Source organism: Nestor notabilis, unplaced genomic scaffold, assembly GCF_000696875.1.
Source record: "Nestor notabilis isolate BGI_N333 unplaced genomic scaffold, ASM69687v1 scaffold474, whole genome shotgun sequence".
Lineage (NCBI taxonomy): Eukaryota > Metazoa > Chordata > Aves > Psittaciformes > Psittacidae > Nestor > Nestor notabilis.
Genome location: NW_009926690.1, coordinates 195,763 through 219,572, shown reverse-complemented (window position 1 = coordinate 219,572; position 23,810 = coordinate 195,763). Strand labels below are relative to the sequence as shown.

At 37.3% G+C, this 23,810-nt stretch overlaps 1 protein-coding gene across 1 annotated transcript in view; it reads left to right on the top strand.

Annotated features, from left to right (window-relative positions):
- LOC104405058 (protein piccolo-like) overlaps positions 1-23,810 on the top strand; it is a 189,128-nt gene that overhangs the window by 85,165 nt on the left and 80,153 nt on the right. Inside the window, 3 exon segments of the mRNA XM_010013653.1 lie at positions 19,867-19,975; positions 20,592-20,659; positions 23,363-23,571. Coding sequence (XP_010011955.1) covers positions 19,867-19,975; positions 20,592-20,659; positions 23,363-23,571 — 386 coding nt within the window.

Genomic DNA, 23,810 nt, shown 5'->3' with positions numbered 1-23,810 from the left:
AAAAAAAGCCACTTAAAGTATACTTGTAATGTAAAAATACAACTTAAAATGCAACTGAAATTGAAGATACTGAATTGCAAATTATGTAAATTGTTAGAGACTATAGTTTGAAATAATTTCCTCAAGCAGAAATTTAATATCAAATCTTAATTTGTTCCACATTCCAACAAAACAAAAACCTTTGGGGGAAAAAAACCCAACACAACTATGAAAGAATCAAAATGTATCTTGGTGCAAGTAACTGCTAAGAGACCTTTTCCAACTTTGAACTGTTTCTAATTAAAAAAATGTATGTTGCCTGAAACACTGCCTGAAAAATAGGAAGGTATGCTATGCTTTTTTCCTAAAATGTTTGAGCCAGAACTCATTGAAATCTGTAATTTTTCTCCTTGCTCGTAATGGGAGTGCCTCAGATCCAAAATGAATATAAACCCATTTGATATCTCTCTAAATACAGCAGCAAGCAGAATTCTATTAAGATCTTTGGATTTTATGGTCCATTTGAAAACTTCTGAAATTACATTATAGGTACGTTGATATGTTCTAGGTGATTTTCAAACTGGTTTTGTTAGGTACATAAATCTTATTTCTGGAAAAATTGAATTAGTCTTGATTTGAATGGTTGTGGGGGGAGAGTATTAACTAATTACAAACTACAAGGCTTTGCAGACAATTAGATTCAACTCAGTAAGATAGTAATAATTTTATAGTAATAGCTATTTGCTTTGGATATTGCAGATTAGATTTCATGAAAGACACATGATAGAATAAGCATTTTTAGGTCAGCATGTACTGACATTTCTTTTCTTGGGTGTAATATGAGAACTGAACTAGAATATAAAATGTGAAAAACCTGAAGGCAAGGAGATTTCAGACTGTCAATCTTGGTGTCTGGCAGATGTGGGCAGATAGCACCTAAGTTCTCCAGGGTCTGAGCTCTGTTTGCCTCTGAAAAGACACAGTGTGTGTGAGGTGGTTCACACTGCATTTGGAAAATGAAGATTTTAAGAATATTTCCAAGTTATCACATATATGGCGTGTTGCACTCTTGTGAGAAGGCTTCCCGTTGTACTCAGTATTTAATGTCTGAATGTAAAAGAAAAGTCTACATCCAGGTCCTGGGCAAATACCATAAAAGCCTTTGGATCCCCATTTGAAAACCTTAGTTCAGAATTTAACATCCATTATTGATTATATATGACACAATATTAATTTCAACACTGTTTAACCATTTTTTAATACTTTTCTGAGGTTGGATGGGGCTTTGAGTAACGTGGTCTAGTTCCAACCCTGCACCATGGCAGGGGGTTTGGAAGTAGATGATGTTTAAGGTCCCTTCCAACCCAAACCATTCTATGATTCTCCATGGAACTTAGCATGAAAGGATCACTTGTGTATTTTGAAAGTCTAAGAGCTAATATAGTCTTCATTAAAACTACGATCATACCAACAACATATTCAAAAGCATTCAAATAATGTTAAGGCCAAATTCTTGCATATTTCCCAGTATATCCGTGTTTAATTTCCTACAATTTATTCCATCATGACAGATATTACAGATGCAGTAAATTATGCTGGGTTAAAACGTGAGTAAGTTATATGCCTCCTTTCCAAGGGATGCCGACAATATTCTTAACCTTATCTAAATAAGCATCTTGCACGAAAATCAAATAAAACATTGCCAATTGACGTTAGCTGAATTACAGTTGATCTGAACTATATTGCCGTTTCTGCTGAACTGCACAGTTGCAGGCTGAGATTAATAATTCGCCTGAAGCAGAATGATATATAACGTAGCAAATGCTTAAGTCTGAGCAGGGGAACACATACATTAAAATATTCACTAGAAGAATAATGTAGATAAAACAATGAGTTATTATTTTTCATACTGATTTTGGTTGTGGCTTTCTCAGAGGCACAACATCACTTCATGATTTATACCTATAAAGAATGTTATCATGTCATTCCCACTAAGTAGCAGGTAGTCCTCTGAATCCAATAATGGCAAAAAATTGCACTGTGAAGTCTGGTTTTATGTCGTTCAATTTCCTGTCTTTTTTTCCTGTACATACCGTTTGTTTTTAATTTCTTTTTTTTTATCATTCTGTTTGTTTTTTCCTTTTTTTTTTTTAATCATTAATATACTTCTATTTTGGCTGACATCTTTCACACCTCTGATTACCTGCAAATTAGTTGCTTTGTATTCTCTTCTTTACGCATTATTAATGTAACAAATGGCAACATGAGAGACACACCACACATAGGACATACACTAGTTGAGAAGGTTTGGGTGTCAGTTATATTGAAATAAATAAAAAGAAATGGTCTGAAAACAATTCTTTGTATTCTAGGCTATTCACATGACTAATTCTGAGGGCTCTATACAGAGTAACTAGGTGGAAGTGTATTATGATGTGTTATCTATGTATAAGTGTATTCTATGATTCCATGATCTATAGATTTAAATTTTATATTGGGCAAATATTTAAAATGTATTACACTTTAATATTTATTTACATTTTATAAAAATTTACATTAACACTTCAGGAAGCTGAATGCTTTAATAAGACTTTATTAAAACCTTATTGTGAAGGAAAAACTCATGAATTTTGAGAAAGTCCAGAAGTGATTCCTGTGACATTGGCATGTCTCATTAAGTATTGTCATGTGACCTACAACTAAAGCAAGAATTATGGGCTCGCAGCCTTTCCTCTTGGGTATACGCTTCTGTTTAGTGATATTCCTCTTCAACAGCTCAAGTCAATCCTCTTCGTAAGTTCTTATCTGATGTTTTCCTAGGAACACATGTTGCAAAGTGTCAAGGAAAAGTAAGAGGTGCTGAGCAGTGGCTTCCCAATTGACATAAATAGGAATTTAGTTCAGCTCAGTTACTTTTTCTTGCTTGATGAGCTCCTTGTACTTTTTTTTCTTGGCAGTATCACACGTTTGTGTTATTCTCCAAACTACCCAGTTATGAAACCATAGCTTCCTTAAAAATTGTGTCCAATTAAACTGTAAAACACTCAAGTCATTATAGGACTGTGATGCTCATTCCAGTTGGATTTGCCTTAAATTTTGAGTCTTACATTGACTTTCACAAAAGAGATTGTTCATTAGTATATTTCTATGTGACAAAGATTTGCAATTTAAGAAGTAGCTTGTTCATCTGTTTATAACATGTTAATCCTTCTTCTTTTTGGATCTGGGCATTGTCAGTCCAAAATAAAACATGCGGAATGAGTCTATGCTTTCATTTAGGTCTTGAATCAGATTTGAACAGTTTGAGTAATAATAATATCTAACATGAAAAAGGTATGAAAAAAGTGTCTATCTTCTGATATTAAGGAAATATCAGAGAAAATACGTTGTAGTGATTAAATTTGTTAATAATGTACAAAGATACAGAATAATGAGTATGCAACTCTATGTCCACTTCTGAATGCTAAGAAGAATCCCACTGAAATATATTACTAATCTGATTGAATAATGATGTTCTTTGATCTCAATGTTATGCATATACCTATAAGTTGTGACTGTAAGGGACCTTTCCCTGGGGATCCATTGCTGACAAACCAAAAGGACATGCTAGTGACTGAGAAGTATAAAGTCCATAAGGCTTTAAAGATTATACATGTAATTCGTCTAATGAGAAAGAATCATATAATCATCCATAAGGCACAAGGTAATAAGAGCAGGCAGGAGGTAAAGAGGATAGTCTGATTGATACTAGAGCAAAGGATTTCTAGAGCTGTATGGAAAGCAATGTAGTGAAAAGCAAGCTCCCATGTACATCATTCATGCACATCATACATGTTCTTTCTTTCCTATTTGCATGGGAAAGACAAGTATCATTTACCTGCCAAGTGCAATGACAGTGCCATTTAGAGGTGCTGACCAATCACCTCAATGAATAGAAGGTTTGATTATTGCTTAGTTACTAGATAATGTGCTGAACAGAACTGCATGAAATTAACCTTTAAGATGACACAGTAAAAGGGAATGAGTCATTTTAGGGAATGTTCATCATTGTGTGAGCACCAAGCTTGCTAAATGAGTTCTGTCATAGTGTGGGTGAAGTGGAATCAATCCATATCATTCATACATTTGCTGATCATACAGAAAGTTTTGGGACTGCTAAATAGAAATCAGCATTGACTTACCTCTAAATAAAGTTTTTTCATTACATCTACTGATTATACTTTCCAAATGGGTCTGAAGTGACTGATTAGAGAGAACTGAGGGTTCCTGAGATGTGTGTGAAAGAAAGGATAAAAGGAAGCCAAATTCGAGGCAAGGGCTTTCATGACTGCTGCTAATTAGGGAAGTAGAAACAGTTTTAGTCTTAGACAATACTAAAGAAAGAAAAGACAGTCTTTCATCTTCTTATTCACAGACCACTGTACTATTCTTAGAAGTATCAGCCTATCTCAGTGACAGCAATAGCTCTGCAATTCACATAGTGGAAGCTGACTGGTTAGTTGAAAAGTAGGAGCTTTCTTGTGATTGAGTAGCTGTAGAGAACTCGAGACAAGAAAAACACTTCCCACAGTTTAGGAAAGGGTGAAGATCCAAAGAAGGAACTGAAAATATATAAGTAAGTGCCACAGTGACCCTTGTTAAGTATGAAGCAGACAGACTGGTAGATATGATAAACACAGCTTTACACTAGACAAGTGGTTAGTTATACATAGGCTGAAGCACAGAATTCCCTCTCTGGATGAATATCTGCCAGTGATGCACACTGATGGGCTGCAATGCCATCTCAGAGGCCCTGTCTCTGAATGGAGACTAGTTGGGAGAGCACCTGACAGCTACTCGCAGATAAACCATCTCTCTGTTGTCTACAGTTTCCATACATATGAAAAAATTTGGTGCCACCTAATGGACAACCCCCAAATCCCAAATTCTGAATGTGTTAAACTTTATACAAGAATGCTTTTGCAAGAGATCTGTAAGAGCCTGTTACCTGTATTTGTTGATGCTTTACACTAAGAATTTCTAATTCATTATGCTTAATTATGTATCTTAGGATGTAATATGCATTGTTTAGAGCCAAAGACTTACTAAGCCCACAGGTAATACAAGGTTTCTATGTTTATTGTCTTTAAATTTATCAACTGGGGTCATCACACAGCATCAATTGCAGCAGCGTAACAATTCTTGGAACCAAACTATTAGACCTAAGCATTCTGATATGTTTACAGGTGAAATTAATTTACTATTTTGTCAAAATCAGAGAGATTATTGTAGAACATCCTTAAACAAGTTTCTTGCTATAGCTTCATGAACATACCTATTTCTCTTAGTAGAAATCATGATTATGTCAACAAAATATTGCCTTAGCCCATGGGGTTTATATCAGCATGTGTACACTTAGAAAGTACATTAGCAAAAAGGAGTTGGACTACATTACCACAAATACAATGACTGCTGTAATGAACAATACTGCAAACAACTGTTATTCCTGCATAAGCTTTTAGTGGTGACCTGATTGTATGTCATGTACTTCAGAAAGCAAACCCAGTAAAAAATCATAAGAATATCTCTGTTTGACCAGATGAACCATCTAACATGTCCCAGAAACATAGATATATATGTGTGTGATACTTGCATAGGTGTATGTATGTGTCATTATATATGTTTGTACACATGCACACATACACATATATAGTCATATGTAGTCATATATGACTATGACATAGACTATATGACTCAGGAACTCCCTAGGCAAATGTACAGCATGTTTTTTTCTACTTAGTAGTTCACAGGGAATTTTTCCTGCATGCTCTTATCTAGTCTACCCTTCCACCGAGGGCCTTCCAAGGAGTAATTATATGGTGTATGACACAATATCTTCTTTTACTCATTTGAGGCTGTCCTCCTGGTGGCATCATCCATAGCTAGAATGCAAGCATCAGTATTAAATTGCAATTTGGACATCATGCCCAGTTCCCAAATGTCACTGAATTCAGTGGAAGAACAAGTAAAATCATGCTCAGACTGATGGATTTCAGTTTGCAAAAGCACCTTTGAAAAGGTGCGTATGTGAATGAAATGAAGTTTCTTTCTGTAGTTTGCATTTATAGGTCTTTGGGATGCATTATGGGTTCAGTTCTTTTCATTTGCCTATGAAGAGAAAGGTTTACAATATGATTAGGAGTGATCCTGCAGGCCTCCAGGCAACTGGCAAAGAAGAAATACAATTGCAATTATATTTCTATTGCCTCTGAGCCTTTGGAATGAACTGGAAAAATGACTGGGCTTTTTATTATGTTCTTTAAAATTTGTTGTATACCTTCAAGACAATATTTATATCATCTGTAAAAAATCAAAACAGAGGGATCTGGTTCATTACTTTTAAAGAAAATAATTATTTGTTTTGGTGAAGATAAAAAAATGCCTTTGAAATGATGATGAGTTGATAGGCAATTTAACAATTCCTTGGATAATTTTTACCTAGGAGAATTACTCAAACTTTTTCATCTCTAAAGCATACAATACCATTTATGATTTACTCTTTAATTGTATTCAGTATGTTTGTGGGATTTAAAGTTTCAGCTGGCATTTTTTACTGCTTGTGTATATTTTTATGTTATTTACACCTCTCACATTACTGAGTCACAGAATTTCATGTATGTAATTACTCAGTTTTGAGGGGAGGGTGCTGTTGCTTAAATTTTCTCTAGAAGGAAGAAGATATGTAGTTTTCATTCAGTTAAATACAACATCTATTTTTTTCCCCTTTTGTCTGGAAAAGAATATTTAGGGATTTGATGTAAAGAAGACGAGACGATTGTTTTCCTCTCTTACATTGTTAGATGCTTATAATTTTTATACATCTGTCCAGGGATGTACAGTAGCTTTGGTGAAAGCAGTCTTAAAAGATTACGCAGTGAAATGATCAAACTCCTTTGTTCTTATTGACCTATAATACACATTTGAGCTTAAGTCTACAGTGTTGAAATGTCAGTTTAACACTTATATTTAGCAGTTTAAAAATAATGCTCGATATCTCACTTCGGACATGTTTTTGAAGGAGAATAGACCATTGCTATACCCAGTGAAGCTAAAGTGAGGAAGCAGTGCTAATTATTCAGTAACAGTTAAACGATCTTTAAATGTGGTTTTGATGTGTAATTAAGACACACGAGCTTTAAGAAATAGGGGCAAAGGTTGTTGTAGGACTAGCGTGCAGTTGCTAAGTTGAGACTGAGAACACCAAAATAGGCTTACTACTGTTGTTACCTGCCCCTACCTAGTCACTGTTTCATCAAGCCCAACTCCTCATCCTTTGACCCAAGAAGTCATAAACTAGATTCTGTAGGCTGTATTATTCGCTGTGAATTTTGATTTACTCCATTACTTCAGCAGAAAAGCTCCAAAGTGCCTTCAGGAGTCTTGAAAATGAGCCCTTCAGCTACCAGTCCTGTCCTCCTTTTGCTTGTCATCAGCTGCAAGCAGGGCTGCCTTCTGGCTGTTGTCATCCTTGGGGTAACAAGGCTCTCCCCTGAGGAAACTGCTTTCCCTGGAGGGGCATGAATAATACTTCTAGAGCTATAGTTAGCCATAAAGAAATGTGGTATCGTACACTTGTTTTGTTTGTCTTTCTGATGCTTACATGGTGAATTCAGTACATTAATGGCCATAATAAGAAACACACAAGTATACAGGCACTGGGTGGTAAGATGGCATTTGGTTTAGTGTAGATAATGAGAACAAATAGAAGCAGCTACTAATCAGTATCCCTGCCAAAGCTAGCTTGAATTTGCCCTTATGTTTAAGGGTTTAAAATTAATTAATTAATTTTTGGATTGTTAAAGCCAGCAGGCAACAAATGTAATGGGATTGGTTGTTCTGACTGGTTTATCCTTAGTTGCCCACTACTGTCAGACCACAAAAGCCTGTTGTAGGGGACCTAGATACAGAGGGGTTTTTAATACTAAAGGAGAGCAGTATCCTCGCCCAACCCTCTTCTCAGGCTTGCTCATTCCTGGCCCAGCACCAAGCTCAGGAGGTCCCACTTTCCCTTCCAAAACCCGCTGCCTGGGTTAGTTGGGCAGGACGTTGTTTTGGCTCCTGCTGTGCCACTGCTCACAGGTGCCTGTCTCAGGCATCCCCCACCAAGGTCCATGCAGGGGCCCTGGCACTTATCTCTATCCATCTCCTGGATCTCCAGGGTCTTCCCCACTTCCCACATCTCTTCTCTAGCCAGAATCTTCACCTTCTTCTTTCCAGAACCCCTTTTCCTTTCCAAGGCCACTCGGTTTTGGGAGCCCTCCTTGTCCTTGGGTCTCTTCCTTTTCTCTGATTCATGCTGTAGACTCAGAAGTGAGTTTTAACCCCGGTAGGCAGCGAAGCCCTACACAGCCACTCGCTCACTCCTCTGAAGTGAGATGAGGGAGAGGTCACTCTATCTCAGCCAAAACCAGTAAGTGCATCTTTAATATGTCCATGCACAAGGTTCCATTTCTATCTGATTAGCTCTCTCTACTCATAAAATCTACTCATAAATCACACTTAAACCTGCCAGATTTTTGGGGTTCATAGCTCCAAGCTCAGTTGTGCCCAGACAGTGAGTAGTGCTTGAGGTCTCAGGAGAGGCTACTTTGGGAACTGGAAATGCTGTTTCAGGAAGGCTTAGCATCATATGAGGGAACCTAGTTGCTCTCAACCCAGCAGCGAAATTGAACTACCATTAATGTCAGTCAGCAAATGTTCCTAAAAGTGGGGGGTTTGCCTAATTTTATTGCTGAACTTGGAAAACCAAATATTTATTGCAAACAGAAATCCTGCAGTTTTTCAACTTTACAATTGAAATGCCAGGCATTTCCAACTGGTAACTTCTAGTAACTCTCATTTGCCTAGCAGATATGTAACCTGTACTTTTAAAAGTTGAATAATCATAACATTTTTCCCTACTAAAAGCACTTGTCACTTGCAAGTCTCAAGGTTAATATACAATGCCATTATCATTCCACTATGCCTTTTTAACACCTAAAGAAACTGAGGCACAAAGAGGCTAATTGGCTTGCCTGGGGTGGTCAGCTGGCTGGCTGCAGCAGAAGCAGTACTACAAACCAGTCTCTGATGATGCCCCATTAATCCCCTTCACTTGAGGTACAGTATCTTTTAGTTCATTCTTCTCATTGTTGGTAAGGTACAGCTGCCAGTTTGCTAAATTGAGGGCAAAAAGTCCATTTCTGTTTCTAAGACAGATTTATAATTTGAAGTGACAAACGAGGAAATCAATGCACATATTTTTAGGTGTCTGAAAAGTAAATATCTTACCTAAGCTTGTGTTATGGGCTCCTTGTCTAACCAGAAGTGAAAGAAAGGTACTTGAAGGGACATGATTCATCTCGTTTCGAATAGGTGTCAGTTGAGATGAACCATCCTAAGAGAAGCCTGCCTCTCTTCATTCATTAACTACTCAAAATTCCTAGACAGCTACTGAGGCTACTGAGGCATGATGCTTAACAGATAAAAATTGGCACATTGACTCTAAGCCCAAAACAAGGTAAAACCAAAAGGGAGATTTTATTTGCATGCATGACAGTTCTCCCCTGCAGACATGCATACTGCTACCCATGTCTTTATTGTTAGAAAAATGCTCAAAATGTGATGAAAAATTAAAAAAAAAAAAAAAAAAGATAATTTTATGCATTTTCACCTGTGGTTCAGATTGTTGTTTGTAGAACCCAGCCAATAATAAATCAAATATGCTCCATGATGTTCCATAAAGGAAAATGTGAGAAACAAGTGAAAAATAACCCCCCAAAACAGCCTTATTTCTTTTTGAGGAAAAACAATGTAGCAAACTCGATATCACTATCATATTTTAACCTGGCTATGCCCTTTCACCTGTATCTATCTTGGCATAAAAATAGGAATTGGATTTCTTATGAAATAAACTTTTCTTCTTGAAAATTGGAAGATTAAAATGCTTCAGTTTCAAATTAAATATCAATTTAAAAATTTAGGAATGAAAAATTCTTTTGAAATTAAAAAGTTTTTATTTAAAAAAATATAAAGGATTACTTAATTTTTCTAGCTAAAATAATGCCAAAAATTTTAAATTAGTTTTTAAATAACTTCATTATAATAAATCTGTTTATCTGAAAATTCACAATGTGACTGAAAAATTTAGGTCTGCTTGAATTAGAGCACGAACACATTGGTTCCAAGATAATATCGTGGATTTGGCTTACCTACTTACATTATGAAGAGCATAATTTCACCAAACTTTTCTTAAAAGGACAATTGTATATAAAGCTGAAAAATAGATACATACAGGAGATAAGAACTGCATAGCACTGGCCAGCAGTTTGTGTTCAGTTTCCTTAATTTTCCGGTTACATGACCCTCACAAATGAGATAATAGTGAGTAAATTCTGCTTTATATTTGAATAATCACATAGCGTCAGAACTGTAAAATTACCCAGGGTAGAGAGGTTGATCATCTGACAGAACATATCAAGTAAAGATCTCGCTCTACCCTATATGACAGAGTGTTATTTAAGGTCTTCAGTCATTCTCATGAAGAAGGCTTGACTTTTTACTTAAGCGGTGGTGTTTGGTTAACTGTGAGTCACAGAAACTTTCTGTTCTTGTTTGTATGTGACCTTAAGTAGCATTGCCATCCAGTGCATAACAGTTGCCTTTGCTGCCAAACCAAGTTTGCTTAGTTTGCATGCTTTCAGAGTTTAAATTATCCCAGTAATTCCATTATTTTCTGAACTGGACTCAAGTTCCTTAGTGGTGACGCTGCTGGAGACCAGCCAGGGCTTCATCAAGCAAGGGTAGATTCCCCAGGGTAGTGCAGACCAGAGCCTTTTCAGGGAGCCCCAACTGAAACAGCAGGTTCAGAGAAACTTTTCTTTTGGATTAGTGTTCTTTTCTTTCTTGTGCTTTCTAAATAAACCCATTCTCTCAAATCCATGTTCTCCTAAGCACCAGGATTTGTGTATGCAAGTGGTATGTCCAGAAAGCAAGAGATACCAGCTACTGAGTCTTCCTCTGGGTTCTTAAGTTGGCAGCCGTGTAATGGTCTTAGAGGTAAGGTGCCTTCTGCACACTTTTAGAAGGTGATGATGGTTGTGATCTTTTCTTGGTGATTGTGATGTTTCTCTAGCCCATACTTCTGTGAGTCACTGGAAATTGTTGCTAAGTTATTCTCTGACCTTTTTTTCCTTATCTAGAGGTCTTATGGCCTCAGTCCTGTTCTTTATGTTCCTAACATTGTCTCTTTATGGTTTCAGGCTGTACTTTTGCTTAGTCAGTGTCTTGCTAAAGTGTGGCTCTGCCCTGTCTTATTTAGGGCTGCTTTTCCTTTCCTGAGCTAAATGTCTTGGGAAGCCACTTGTAAATGTGTTGGGATCTTGATGACGTGCTAACCTATGTGTCATGAATCTCCTGTTCCTCCCTCCACCATTCCTTCTAGAAGTTCTACATACATAAATTCCCACTCATATTTCATTCATACTAGTCTTAAGGCTTCTATTATGTAGCTCTGCTTGACAGAGCTGAAACGTAATCTTGATGAGGTTTGGCTGAAGAAAGAAAGGTGATGGAAAAGAGACAGGAGGCAGAACAGCATGTCATGTATAAGTTCTCCATTGACACATAGACACCAACACTACTGGGGCTGTAAAGTCTGGGTCTGTCTTGCATCCAGTGTGTTAGGCTTGATCTTGGCAGAGATTAATCTTGTTAAGGAAGATCAGGCCATGGGTGTCTTAGCAGTAGCCAGTAGGCCTCCTCCTGCATGAGGTATGAGTAATTTCAGTCATCCTCTGTAGAAGACAGCATTAAAGCTTTTTTTCATTTGGAAGTACAAAAGAAATTTTAACACTAATAAGTTATGTCAGTTTTCTTTTAATCTATATTAAGAGTTGTCCTTAGAGTCTAATTGTTTTGACAATAGAACAGTGTTTTATAGAGACTTTGTTTGGCATGTTTGCTGCAGTAATTTGTACTCTTAAGAAGACTAGAAACTAAGTTATACAGAGAGAGTGATTCTTCAGACACACTGTAACTTCCACAAGAATGGTAGGCTTGCATCTCATGACATGTCCCTCTCGTCCCTCCCAAAGAAATTTTCAAAGCCAAATACCACTCCATTCTCAGTTGTAACTGATCAAAGCTGGACTAAAAGAACTGCATTTGTGTAAACGAGAATAATTTTTCCTGAAAAATTGTAGTTGAAAAAAAAAACCCCTTCCTCAACTCTGAGGATACCGATATTGATAAATATAGAATGCAAAAGGGATATAGTAGTCTAAATTCATACCTGACATTAAATCCCCGTGAAAATAATGTTTTTTATTTATTTACCACTCATGAAGGAGACAGCAAAAAAAAGTAAAAATTCCCACAGGGTCATTGTTTACTGATCTTCAGGTGAATCTTCAGGCAACTTTCAAATAAACAGACTTTTTTCATTCTACCATGTATATGATTACAAGTTGTTGTGCTTGTTTGTTTTTAATGGGAATTTATAGTAAACTGCTTTTAAAAGTGCATTTATTTTGTGAAGACAACCTGATAATGAAATTTATTTAAGACTTCCAGCTAAATTAGAGCTGTCTACAGGAAGCTCATCTCTCTGGCAAAATCTTTCTAATCTTTCATATGGCATTACTGAAAACAAAGTAAGTACACTATGCTCTATAGCTTCAGTGAAACTGTAACTCTCATGTAATAATTTTGAGGACATAAAAGTGGTGAAAACTATAAATTTATCATTTATATCATAGGGTTTGGGGTTTTTTTTCATAAACAGTAACTTTAATCTTCATTTAACTTGCTGAGAGTTTCAATTCAGGTCATACAAATGCATCCAGATCATCACTTGCTGCCCTAGCATAGTTCAAACTGAAACGTGAGCTACAGAGTCATGCACCTATATATATATACATATATGTATATATAAGACAGACTAAATTAGAGAAGTGTTTAGTATCCGGATATTTAGTTGCAGCTGTACCAATCAGTGGTGTGGCATATAACTGCATGTAAATGCCAAGAACACACCAAATACAAGGTTGATTTGCTCTGGCTGTACTTTTATAAATGCCGTTTCATAGTAGCAGCATAGCTGCCATGTGGCATAGGCAGGTCCATTGCATTATCTCTACTTGATGAACAACATACACATTTTTAAGAATTGTGACTGTTGTCTATATAATAATTACTGTAATAATTGAAAATATTCAGCCTGGGTGTGAATGACAAATGGGAGAGGAAGTTAAGGTGTCTACAAAAAATAATGAGTTTTGGTGTGATTCATGCCCACCAGTACAGGGAAATACATTAACACATTGTCTTTCATAAACCTATTTTTAACCATCAGAAAGGTTGAGAAATAAAAGAAAAATAACTGGAGAACACAGACCATGAAGTAATTTAGTGTTGAATGTCATACTGCAAGTTGGTATTGTTTCTTCTTGCTCTGAGTGCACATTTAACTTTCATAACACTTCCTGGGATTTCGAAGTAATGTTTCTGAATTTTAATTCATCTATGAAATAGAAAACCACTAACTTTCACATTCCACTGATTGATGCTGCTAGCCCACAAAGTCCAATTTTCTTTTCCTCTGTGAGCATTGGACCAGTGAAAAATGCAGCTCGAACTGACAGGTTTATTTTGCATAAGAATAAGCAATACAGGCTATGAAGAAGCAGAGAATAAAGCACAGCAGTTTGTGTGTATAACTATGATGTAACCAAAACCAGGGGCTCTCTTTTTTTTATATTTTAATGTCTAGATCTTCTTAAATTCCAATGGGACACCATCTCTGAGACTCTAAAAATGGAAAATTAATAGTTTTTATATATGTGTAGTCTGAATTTTTAGAAGTAATTACAAACTTTTCTTGACACAACAAACAATAGTTCCACCACTTTTTAGGCACTTGAGGGTACTCCACTAGCCATGAACATAGATTGTGTATGCACTAAAGAGATCCATTCCTGAAGTATTTGTAGGTTAGTACATTTGACATAACATATTGTTTGACATATTGATATCATCTAGTCTTCACTGTTAACCATTAAAAGCAACAAACAACTGTAGTGTCTAGGGTTCTGTATCACCAAGGCATAATAAATTCAGTGGTAGGAAATACTTTGAAAATTAAAGGTGTTTTTGTTATTTGTTGGATCAAGACCATAGCTGGTAACATTTTTTTATCACTCTGTCTTAGGCATCTTTTGTTTATCACAGCTCCTAAAAGAGGCAATAATACAATGTTTTATCAGATCTTAGATCTTTCTTACAGTTTAGTTTTAAATAGGATGACAGTTGATTAGTTTAATTAATCATTACTTAATGAGGGCAGAGCCTACCCAAAGGAACTACATCAAAGCACCTGTACCAAAAAAGTAGGAGAACAAAGAATAATTGTTTTTTGTTTAAGTTTCTCCTAAATACTGCGATCCATTATGCAGGATGCAATTATATCTAATCTTTGAGAATGTAAACCAAGATTATAAAAGAAGCTATGACATTTAGACTCATGGGTTTCAGCAATATTCATGGAACTAATTTCTGATCGTTTGATACTTGCAGAGTGTTTCATTGTTGCTAAATATTTCTCCTCTTTATGAAAAAAACAAACAGCTTGAGTCCGTACCCACTCAAGTACAGGAGTTCAAAGAGACAAGGGATAATTATTCATTGTCCCTCAGTTAGACCATACCAGTTAATTCATGGAACTGCACACTATTTATGGACATCACAGTGTAGATCTAATTTCTCTAGAATCATCTATTTCTGTTTTCTTTGATACAGAGCTACAGCATATATGGATAAAACATCAGCATAGTGTATCAAGCAAACTTTAACTATTTTATACAGAATCACAAAACAGCTGTGGCTGGAAAGCACCTCTGGAGATCACCTAATACAAGCACCCTCTTCAAAGCAGCATCAGTGAGAGCAGGGTACCCAGGGCTGTGTCCAGTTGGGTTTTGAACATCTCCATGGACAGAGACTCAACAGCCTCTCTGGACAATCTGCAGTTTTGCGGTATTTGTAAACATATGGAAAGATTTAAGATTAAAATGCGACTTATTTTAGACATGCAGTTGAACATTAGTAGTGAGCTGTATCTTACATTTCTTGACTGAGCAGCTATAAAACATTTCACAAAACTGAACAGGGAGCAATACCAACATAGCCCTTGCTGCTATGTAAGCATCTTTTTTCTGACAGCTGATCCACATACGATGTTAATAAATCTAAATAGTCAGCAATCAGAAGGCTTAATTGTTTAGCACAAGCAGTAAAAATTATCAGCAGAAGATTACGAGTTCAAACCATGTGATCAGTCCAAGCAAATTTCAGTAGACCAGCTCCTTGTATTTGGACACAGGTTTACTCAGGCTCCTGAGAAATTCTGTGTGGTGGTGTACACTCAACCTGGTTCTAGGTTTGAATCCAAACTAATATTTTTTCATCTTTATTAAAACTTTCTAGCCATAACCTCTGTTTCCCCAAATTTCACAGATCTTCTAGGATCAACAAAGTATGCTGAATGCTCCCCAGGTAATTATTTCAAGTACTTTGATCCCTAGGATGGTAGAAGTTACTTTGTAATAGTCCCAGACTCCCCACTGTTAAAAGCAGATTTCAAGTTGCACCAGTACTTACTGCCATTTCACAAGCTGTAAAATGGCTACTCAAAATGTCAAAAAAGGGAAATCAGTTCTGTAGAGTTTTCTGAAGAGATTCAGAGCAGCCCTGCAGAGGACTTGGGGGTGGTGGTGCATGAGAAGCTTGACATGAGCCAGCTTCAGTGTGCACTTGCAGCCCAGAAAGCCAACTGTATCCTGGGCTGCATCAGAAGAAGCATGACCAGCAGGTCGAAGGATGTGATTCTGCCCCTCTACTCTGCTCTTGTGAGACCTCACTTGGAGTATTGTGTACAGTTCTGGTGTCCTCAACATAAAAAGGACATGGAGCTGCTGGAGCAAGTCCAGAGGAGGCCACGAGGATGATAAGAGGACTGGAGCACCTCCCGTATGAAGACAGGCTGAGAAAGTTGGGGCTGTTCAGCCTGGAGAAGAGAAGGCTGCGTGGAGACCTTATAGCAGCCTTCCAGTATCTGAAGGCAGCCTACAGGGATGCTGAGGAGGGACTCTTCATTAGGGACTGTAGTGGTAGGACAAGGGGTAAGTGGCTTCAAACTTAAACAGAGGAAGTTTAGATTAGATACAAGGAAGAAGTTCTTCACAGTGAGGGTGGTGAGGCACTGGAATGGGTTGCCCAAGGAAGCTGTGAGTGCTCCAACCCTGGAGGTGTTCAAGGCCAGGTTGGACAGAGCCTTGGGTGACATGGTTTAGTGCGAGGTGTCCCTGCCCGTGACAGGGGGCTTGGAACTAGATGATCTTAAGGTCCTTTCCAACCCTAAGTATTCTATTATTCTATAATACAGGTTATATTGTTATCAGTTAACAGATAACAGGCTTACACATGCCTTAACAAAAATAATAAATATTAACTCTTTGCTAGTTGCTAAAAAGAGCTTGGCAATTTTGAACAGCATTAAGATGCACGTGTTAAGTATGGCAATATAATACAACACAACAGAAATCCACACTCTTCTTCCTGTGAGGCTTTTGGTGAAATGTGGGCTATACTGTGTCAAAGAAAAAGTACACGTGATTTTGATAACAACTCCAACTGTAGCCAGTAACATGCACATATATGAACACATTAGGCTTCTTTCACTCTTTCAGTGCAATAGGACCAGCATGTTTTTAAGGGAAAGGATGGTATTAATCTAGCTAAATGCCAGTCTCTCTGTGGCAGTTACAAATGTCTGATGTTCCTTCTCTGGAATAATCACTTTATGATCAGTGGAAAATTATAAAATTATTCTGATACCAGGTTCTAAATGTCACCATAAAGTAGATATCAAAAAGACTGAGGAAATCATGTGTGTTAGCAGACTTAGTGGAGCAGGGAGGAGGTCTTGATGCATAAAGCTGATCTGCTGACTGTGGGAGCTGATATTGCTAAAAATAAGTCATTGCTCACCATCAATGCAGGATGTACTTGTCCCAGTAAAATTAAGGGGGGAAAAGAAAGAAAACTAGGAAAAAATATGGATTTGAATATCAGGGCTATTACTAGTTCTTCCTTAGTAGGCAAAGTTGTTTGTTTTTTGCCTTCTGAAGGGGTGACCTGAAGCATACAAAGTTGTGGAAATGTGAATAACATGTCCGGACTACCAAAGGCCAGTTACAGAATGTGATTGGCTTTCCAGCAAATATAAAAATGTTTTTGTCACCAGTCTCCTGTGACTTCTCAGTACATTTTTTTTCTGGATTAGACTCACATTCACCCTAAAGATTTTCTTTGCAACATTATTTTTTTCCAGCAAAAGGTATTTAGTAGTTACTCCTTAAGAAAAGAAAAATTGGCTTCTTGCCTTAAACCTTTTCCTTAGGCCCCAGGACTATCAGTCAGATCAATTAAGTCATGTTTAAATTGCTTTGATTTTAAACATTCATGAATCCACAAGGCAGTCAATAAAAAGAAAATACCCGTTATATACTGATAGCTTAAATGGATCTCTGTGTGAGCCAAGGCTGTTGAGATTCAATTTCCTTTCGGTTTGCTGCTTTGTTCATGTGTGCTTGGCCTTACTGACCAAGTGAGTGACTGCTGTGTTTTAGCAGTCAGACTCTCACCAGTGGAAATTAGACTTGATTTCCACATTCCAGAGCTGCAGTGGTACTCAGCTAAGCTCTTCCTGCCAGTCTTTTAAGTTAAAGTAAGTTGTTGATGATAGCCTTATTGCTCCCCTGGTAAATTTTCTTCTGAAGCCATGCAAGGAGGATGTGATAAACCTAGGACAGTAGCTGGATGTGTTTTATCAACAAAGCTCTTTTCTACAAGAGGATGTTAACCACTTTCTGGACTATCTAAAACGTCCCACTTTTATTGTTGTTCATTGCCAATATATGGAAGTGGTGGTTTTCTTGTCTTACTCAAGTGGTTTGTACTGTTGTACTCAACATCCTATGCCACAATAGCATTATGAGGGCACACATTGACAGGAAAACAAAAATAACTTCAGTTACTTCCTTTCTAGAAGCCTTCTAAAGACAGAGTACATGCTGTTATATTTGTGTGGCAGAAAATCAGGGGGAGATGTTTTTATTCATAATTACTGTTGCTTTATTCCAGAGGAACTGAACTTAAAACCAGATCTGCTCTAACAAGCAAAAGCAAGATCGTGTTTTGAATGATGGCTGGTAAATGAAAGGGGCTAAATTTTTGGAAAAGGCAAATCTATTTTGGCAGTAAGCAGCTGGCTTCACTGCCTTCTGAGCATCACTTTTTAGTCATTCTGAGCAGTCTGTATTTCTGTAAACTGCTGCAAACAAAATCATAAATTCATAACTTCTGACCGAAGTTATGAGGCTGTCTGATATTTCAAACCCTAATTTACGGAATCCTGTGAAAAATTTTGTAATGTAAAGTTATAGTCTTATTTTTCATATTATTTCATTCTCAAATAATTTTGTCTGCTTTATTTCATGAACAATTCTCATTATATTTTTCTTAGCAGCATGTTTTCCTATAAGTTTATCTCCACATCTCACTTCATTATTTTTCCCATTTGCTATATACAACAGCACAGGATTTTGAAATAAAAATATGACCCAGGTGAAGACTTGGTTTTATCTGTGTAAGTGGTAGCAAGCTAAGTGTTTGTGGTTTTCCTTGCTGTGTGGATAATGTGTTTTTAGGTGTTTTGTAATACATTGCTTTCAGTGGACTATTAAGAATGCAGTATCTTGTCCCATTAAGCAATATTTTTTCCTAGAGCCGGAGGCTTGAAATTTGACATTCGTACATTAGTGAGAAGTTAATCTCTTTGAAGTCATCCTTATGACTAACCACATCAAAATATGAATGCACTTCTCAGAACCTGAGTTATAACTCCCAGATATCAATTCCGCAGTTTGCTTTTCATAAGCATTTTACAGTAACCTAAAGATTTCTTATCTTATCAGAATACACCTCACATGATTTATAGGCTTATGATTTATAGACTCTGCCAATATTGAGCATAAAACTTCCTTATAGCAATACCTTGTTCCATACCAAATCTCCTGGCTTGGTCCTTGGACGCTTGGAAGACACAATGTATTAGAATAGTATTAAGTATTTTTCAGCCTGTGATCGTACCTCTGTTCCTGTCTTCCATAATGAATTATGTTCAGCTGTTTTGTCACTTTTTCATAAGAAAAGATATGGAAGAAAAATTGGAACCTGAATATTTCCAGGCTGATATTTGAAATGTGGAGGTACGTTTTTCATTTAAAATCAGTTAACACAACTGCCTTCATCTTCTATTTTCTTAAGTGACAAAGTGGAGAAAATGTATTTGAATTACCAAATCACATTCACAAATTTAGTTCCACTCCAAGGCTCAGCTTCTTAACAGCAATGTGCCACTGTAGGGAGCAGTTATCTTCCAAGACCATGGCTGGCCAGGATATGTCTGATATACAAGATGTTTTGTTTTCTTGCTGTGTTGGTAGGCATGCATGTTTTTGATATTGCAAAAGTTTTTCAATGTCATGCAACCCAGACCATGGTGAGTGCATGGAAAGTTTGAATCAGAAAGGAATTATTCTCCTGTCTTGTTTTAACAGGTAAGTTGTAGCTGATGGGACAGTAGCATTAAACAGTCTGATTAGTGTGAAGTGAAAGGGCTTTGCTGATGTGTTGTGCCATTTAAACAACATTCACTGAATGTCACATCAGATCTTCTTGTCAAAGCAGTCTATCTGATGCCTTTGTCAAAATCTGAGCACTTGGCCTCATGCTGTTTTGCCTTCCTAGGAATGCAGGTGCTGGAATGGAATGGCATCCCTTTGACTGGGAAAACTTATGAAGAAGTCCAGAGCATCATTATTCAACAGAGTGGGGAAGCAGAAATATGTGTAAGACTGTGAGTTTTTCCCCATCTTTCTGTTTCCATGTTTTTTTGGCTTTTCATGGCTTTTTTCTTTTTTTTTTTTTTTTTTAAATTTACAGTTGTTAAGGTGGAACCTTTGTTAGCACAAAACATTGATGTAACAATTACCAAGAGTTTATTGTAAGTGTGGGAGGTCTGTTTGTTCTTTTTTTGCCTTTAAAGTCATAAGGAAAGATAAGCAGAGGCAGATCTTAGTAATTATACTTCTTTAAACAATGATATCTCCACTGTCAGGTCACAATCTCCTTTCATTGACACACATGCAATTCACTGAATTTGCTGGGGTTAAAAAAAGATGGTAATTTAGCACTAACTTGACTTTTGCTGAAATCTGTATCCTTTAGATTAAAGTTATTTAAGCATCATGAGAAATGTATAAACTTGCATCCAATTCATTAAAGATTTCACCTTAAAAGAACCTTTTCTTCTCAGCTCTTTGACAGCATTGCAAATACGTATCAGCTAAGAAGGGGCCATGCTTGGAAGCTGCTTTCTGTCATGAACCACTATTCATTTATCTACTTAATACAATAATGAGGGTATGAGGAAAGAGTTTCTTTTGTCTCAGGCTTCTTATTGTTTTCTTTAGAGACCTGAACATGCTCTCAGACTCTGAGAATCCCCAGCACCTGGAGCTGCATGAGCCAGTAAGGGCAGGTGAGTGACAAGCTGTTGTTTCGACATTATATGCTCAGGAGTTACATCCCAAATCTCATCATGGGTAGAAAGGGGACCACACCTTCTATACAAAGCCAAACATTGATTATTGGTTGGTTATTATTATTAGCCCAGTTCAATCCATAGACACAGTCTACACTATCTAATTAATACAAAGGAAATCTCAGTAACAGTACTGCAGCTAACATTTGCTATCCATGGAAAAGCTCCCTCTAGCTACCCCTTCATCTTTACATGCCACAGAGAACTGTGTCATAAAGGTCCCCTTTTGGCAGCTTCCCCAGGCCCTGTAGGCAGGGCTTTCACTCTGGGAGCATCGCAGCAAGTCACAGTGTCCTGAGGAATTTGTTGGGAGGAGTATGATGTTTGTGGTGAGGGGTTTTGACTCCTCCTTGCTGGAAGGTGGATGCTGTTCACGATTCCTTCCTCTTCAGGATCTGCTTGGGGCCTTTTTTATGTTTTCTAACATGCCTTGCTCTTTTCTCACCAGTCACCAGGTCTGCATTGCATATGACTTGGCTGGATATCATACACTTCACATATGAGATATAAATATACACATATATATAATGTATATATATTTATATTTTTTGTTCCTTCTGCCCCATAAACCTATTTTGCCCAGCTCCAAAGTTTTCATCGATGTCAGTAACTGACCAGCAGGTTACTGGTATCCCTGGGGTATCCCTCAGCTATCATCCTATGCCCAAATCTTGCAGCACTCTGCTGTCAACCCCAGGCCTGTGCTCCTATAAGCTGCATTATTAAACTGAAGTCAGAAATACTTCAGTATACATAGTACAATTACTGTTGTGCCTTTATATATCAAAATTATTAAGAATGGGCGTTATACCATACAAGGTGAAGTGTAATTCAGACAAATTAAGGTCACAGCTGTCTGGTCATAAAACAACTGCTGTTTCAGACAGACAAGCTAAAACAGCTCCTAACAACATGGAGCAAGTCCAAATAACACAGAAGTCCTAAGGTATATGTTAGCTTAATACAAGGCTTACTGCCTGTTTTTAGTAATGAAAATACAGTATTTACTAGGATACAGGGATACAATGGGAAGCACTTTGTGTGAAGTTTTTTTATGTGACTTCTAAGATGGCAGTGCTTTTGGGGGGAATTCCCTCTGTTCAATCAATACTGTCACTGTAGTCTCCAGTGATGGTATTAATCGTATCTAACCTAACTTGGAACCAGCATCCACAATTATACTAGCTATGCAGCCCTTCAGTAAGCTCCTTGGAGATTAAAAGAGTGTTTCACACAGCATCGCATGGGTCCATTCGGAGTTCTGTGCTTTTGTGGCTGCTTTTTTTTATCAATCAGTACCCAAGTTATCTGGATTAAATCCTTCATTTTTTAACCGTATAACTTTTCCCATCTGTTAATGTACTTACCATCAAGCTGCCTTTTGTTAAAAATTCATGTTATTCATATTAATTGCAAGTGAAAACTGAGTCTGACAGAGCTGTGAGGCAAAGTTACCCACAATTATTTCCGTAGTGAGCCAATCAAAAACACCAAAAGCATTCATAGACACTGAAACAGGGTTTGAAAGGATGGAAGTAGAATAAACAACATTTATATTAATGAAGAAAACTCAAAATGGGAAAGAACAGAAGTAAAAATAAATTGCCCTATTCTTGCAGGCATGCTTCCTCCTCATCTAGCAATCTTCTAGTGGTTTCTGATTTGGAACAACTGGCTGCCAAGCCAACTCTTTCTTGCTATCACCTTTGACATTTTGCAGACTGTGCTTCAGAAAGGAACAACTCAATTCCCCCTAGAATGAAAACCCAGATACAGCCTAGCAGGCAGGATAAGGCTAACATATTGCCTTAAACCATACTTCTGAGAACCTGGGAAGTAGCTGAGCCAAGTATCGTTTTAACTCTGTGCACTTTACGGCACGCATGGAACTTATGTGACCTCATTTCTTTATGAAATGGAGATTGTCATCTACAAAGGGTAAATTCTCCCCGCTCATTCCCAGGCAGCAGGGAGGGCAATCAGACGTCTACCACAGATGCCTCACACAGGTGTGTGTAATAAGGAAAGATGAATCAGGGCTTTTGCTCTTCATTTGCTTTCATTTTGTTCTGCTTTGATTAATTTTTTGTTGAAGGTTTTGAGCTTCTTTTCTCTTTATTTTTGTATAAATTATCTCAGGAGTAGAATTCAGTTTTGCTGAATTTCCAGTTGATTTAAAAAAAAAAAAAAACAAAAAAAACCCAAACAAAACAAAACAAATAAATTAAAGCTTTAAAATGAAGTTCAGATACTTAGTGAAACTGGACTGGTTCCGAACAGTGAAAGTTAGCTTTCTTCACTTAGGCCAATCTTGAAAACTGTAATTTGCTCCAGTATAATTCAGCATAATCAGAAAGACCTATTTTTCTTCGGCTAGAGAATAACCTTCTCAGAAAGCTTGTGAAGTGAGTAACACTTCACAACTAGTTGACAGAGTGTTGAGTAGCAAAATTGGAATTGGGATGTTGATGTTGTGGGGGACGTGTCTATTTCTTAGAGGTTGCCTTTTACATCTTCAAAGTATACAAGCAGATAACATGAAAATGTATAAAGATCATTATCCTGTCCTGTACCATAGCAGGATGGATTTGAAAGTGCTAGCAGTTGTCAATACAAAGCTGTCTTACTTTAATCCAGTAGATAAAGCAAAGTCACCAGGGGTTGATCCCAAGCAGCTGGCTGCAGAGCTCCAAAAGGTTTCTCTACAGCAGTCGCCTCTGGTTGCTTCGTCAGGAGTGGAAAAGGGATCTCATGTTCACTCTGGAACCACTTCTGCCACCTCTAGTGCTGTTCCCAGCCCTGGTCAGCCTGGTTCTCCCTCAGTGAGCAAAAAGAGGCACAGCAGCAAGGTAAGAAACTTCTCAGTTATGCGGCAATAACACTTTGATGACAAGAAGGAACTGCTCACTTATCTTAGTGTGGCAAGAAATCACAGCACATATTGATGAATTCATTGCTGTGACAGTGATGAGTATTATGGTTAAGATACAAAATTTGGACAAGGAGAGGAGTTTATGCAATTTATGCAAGGTCATAAAAGATTGGGCCCTCTCTGAAAATAGATTTCTTGAACTTAATATTATTGATT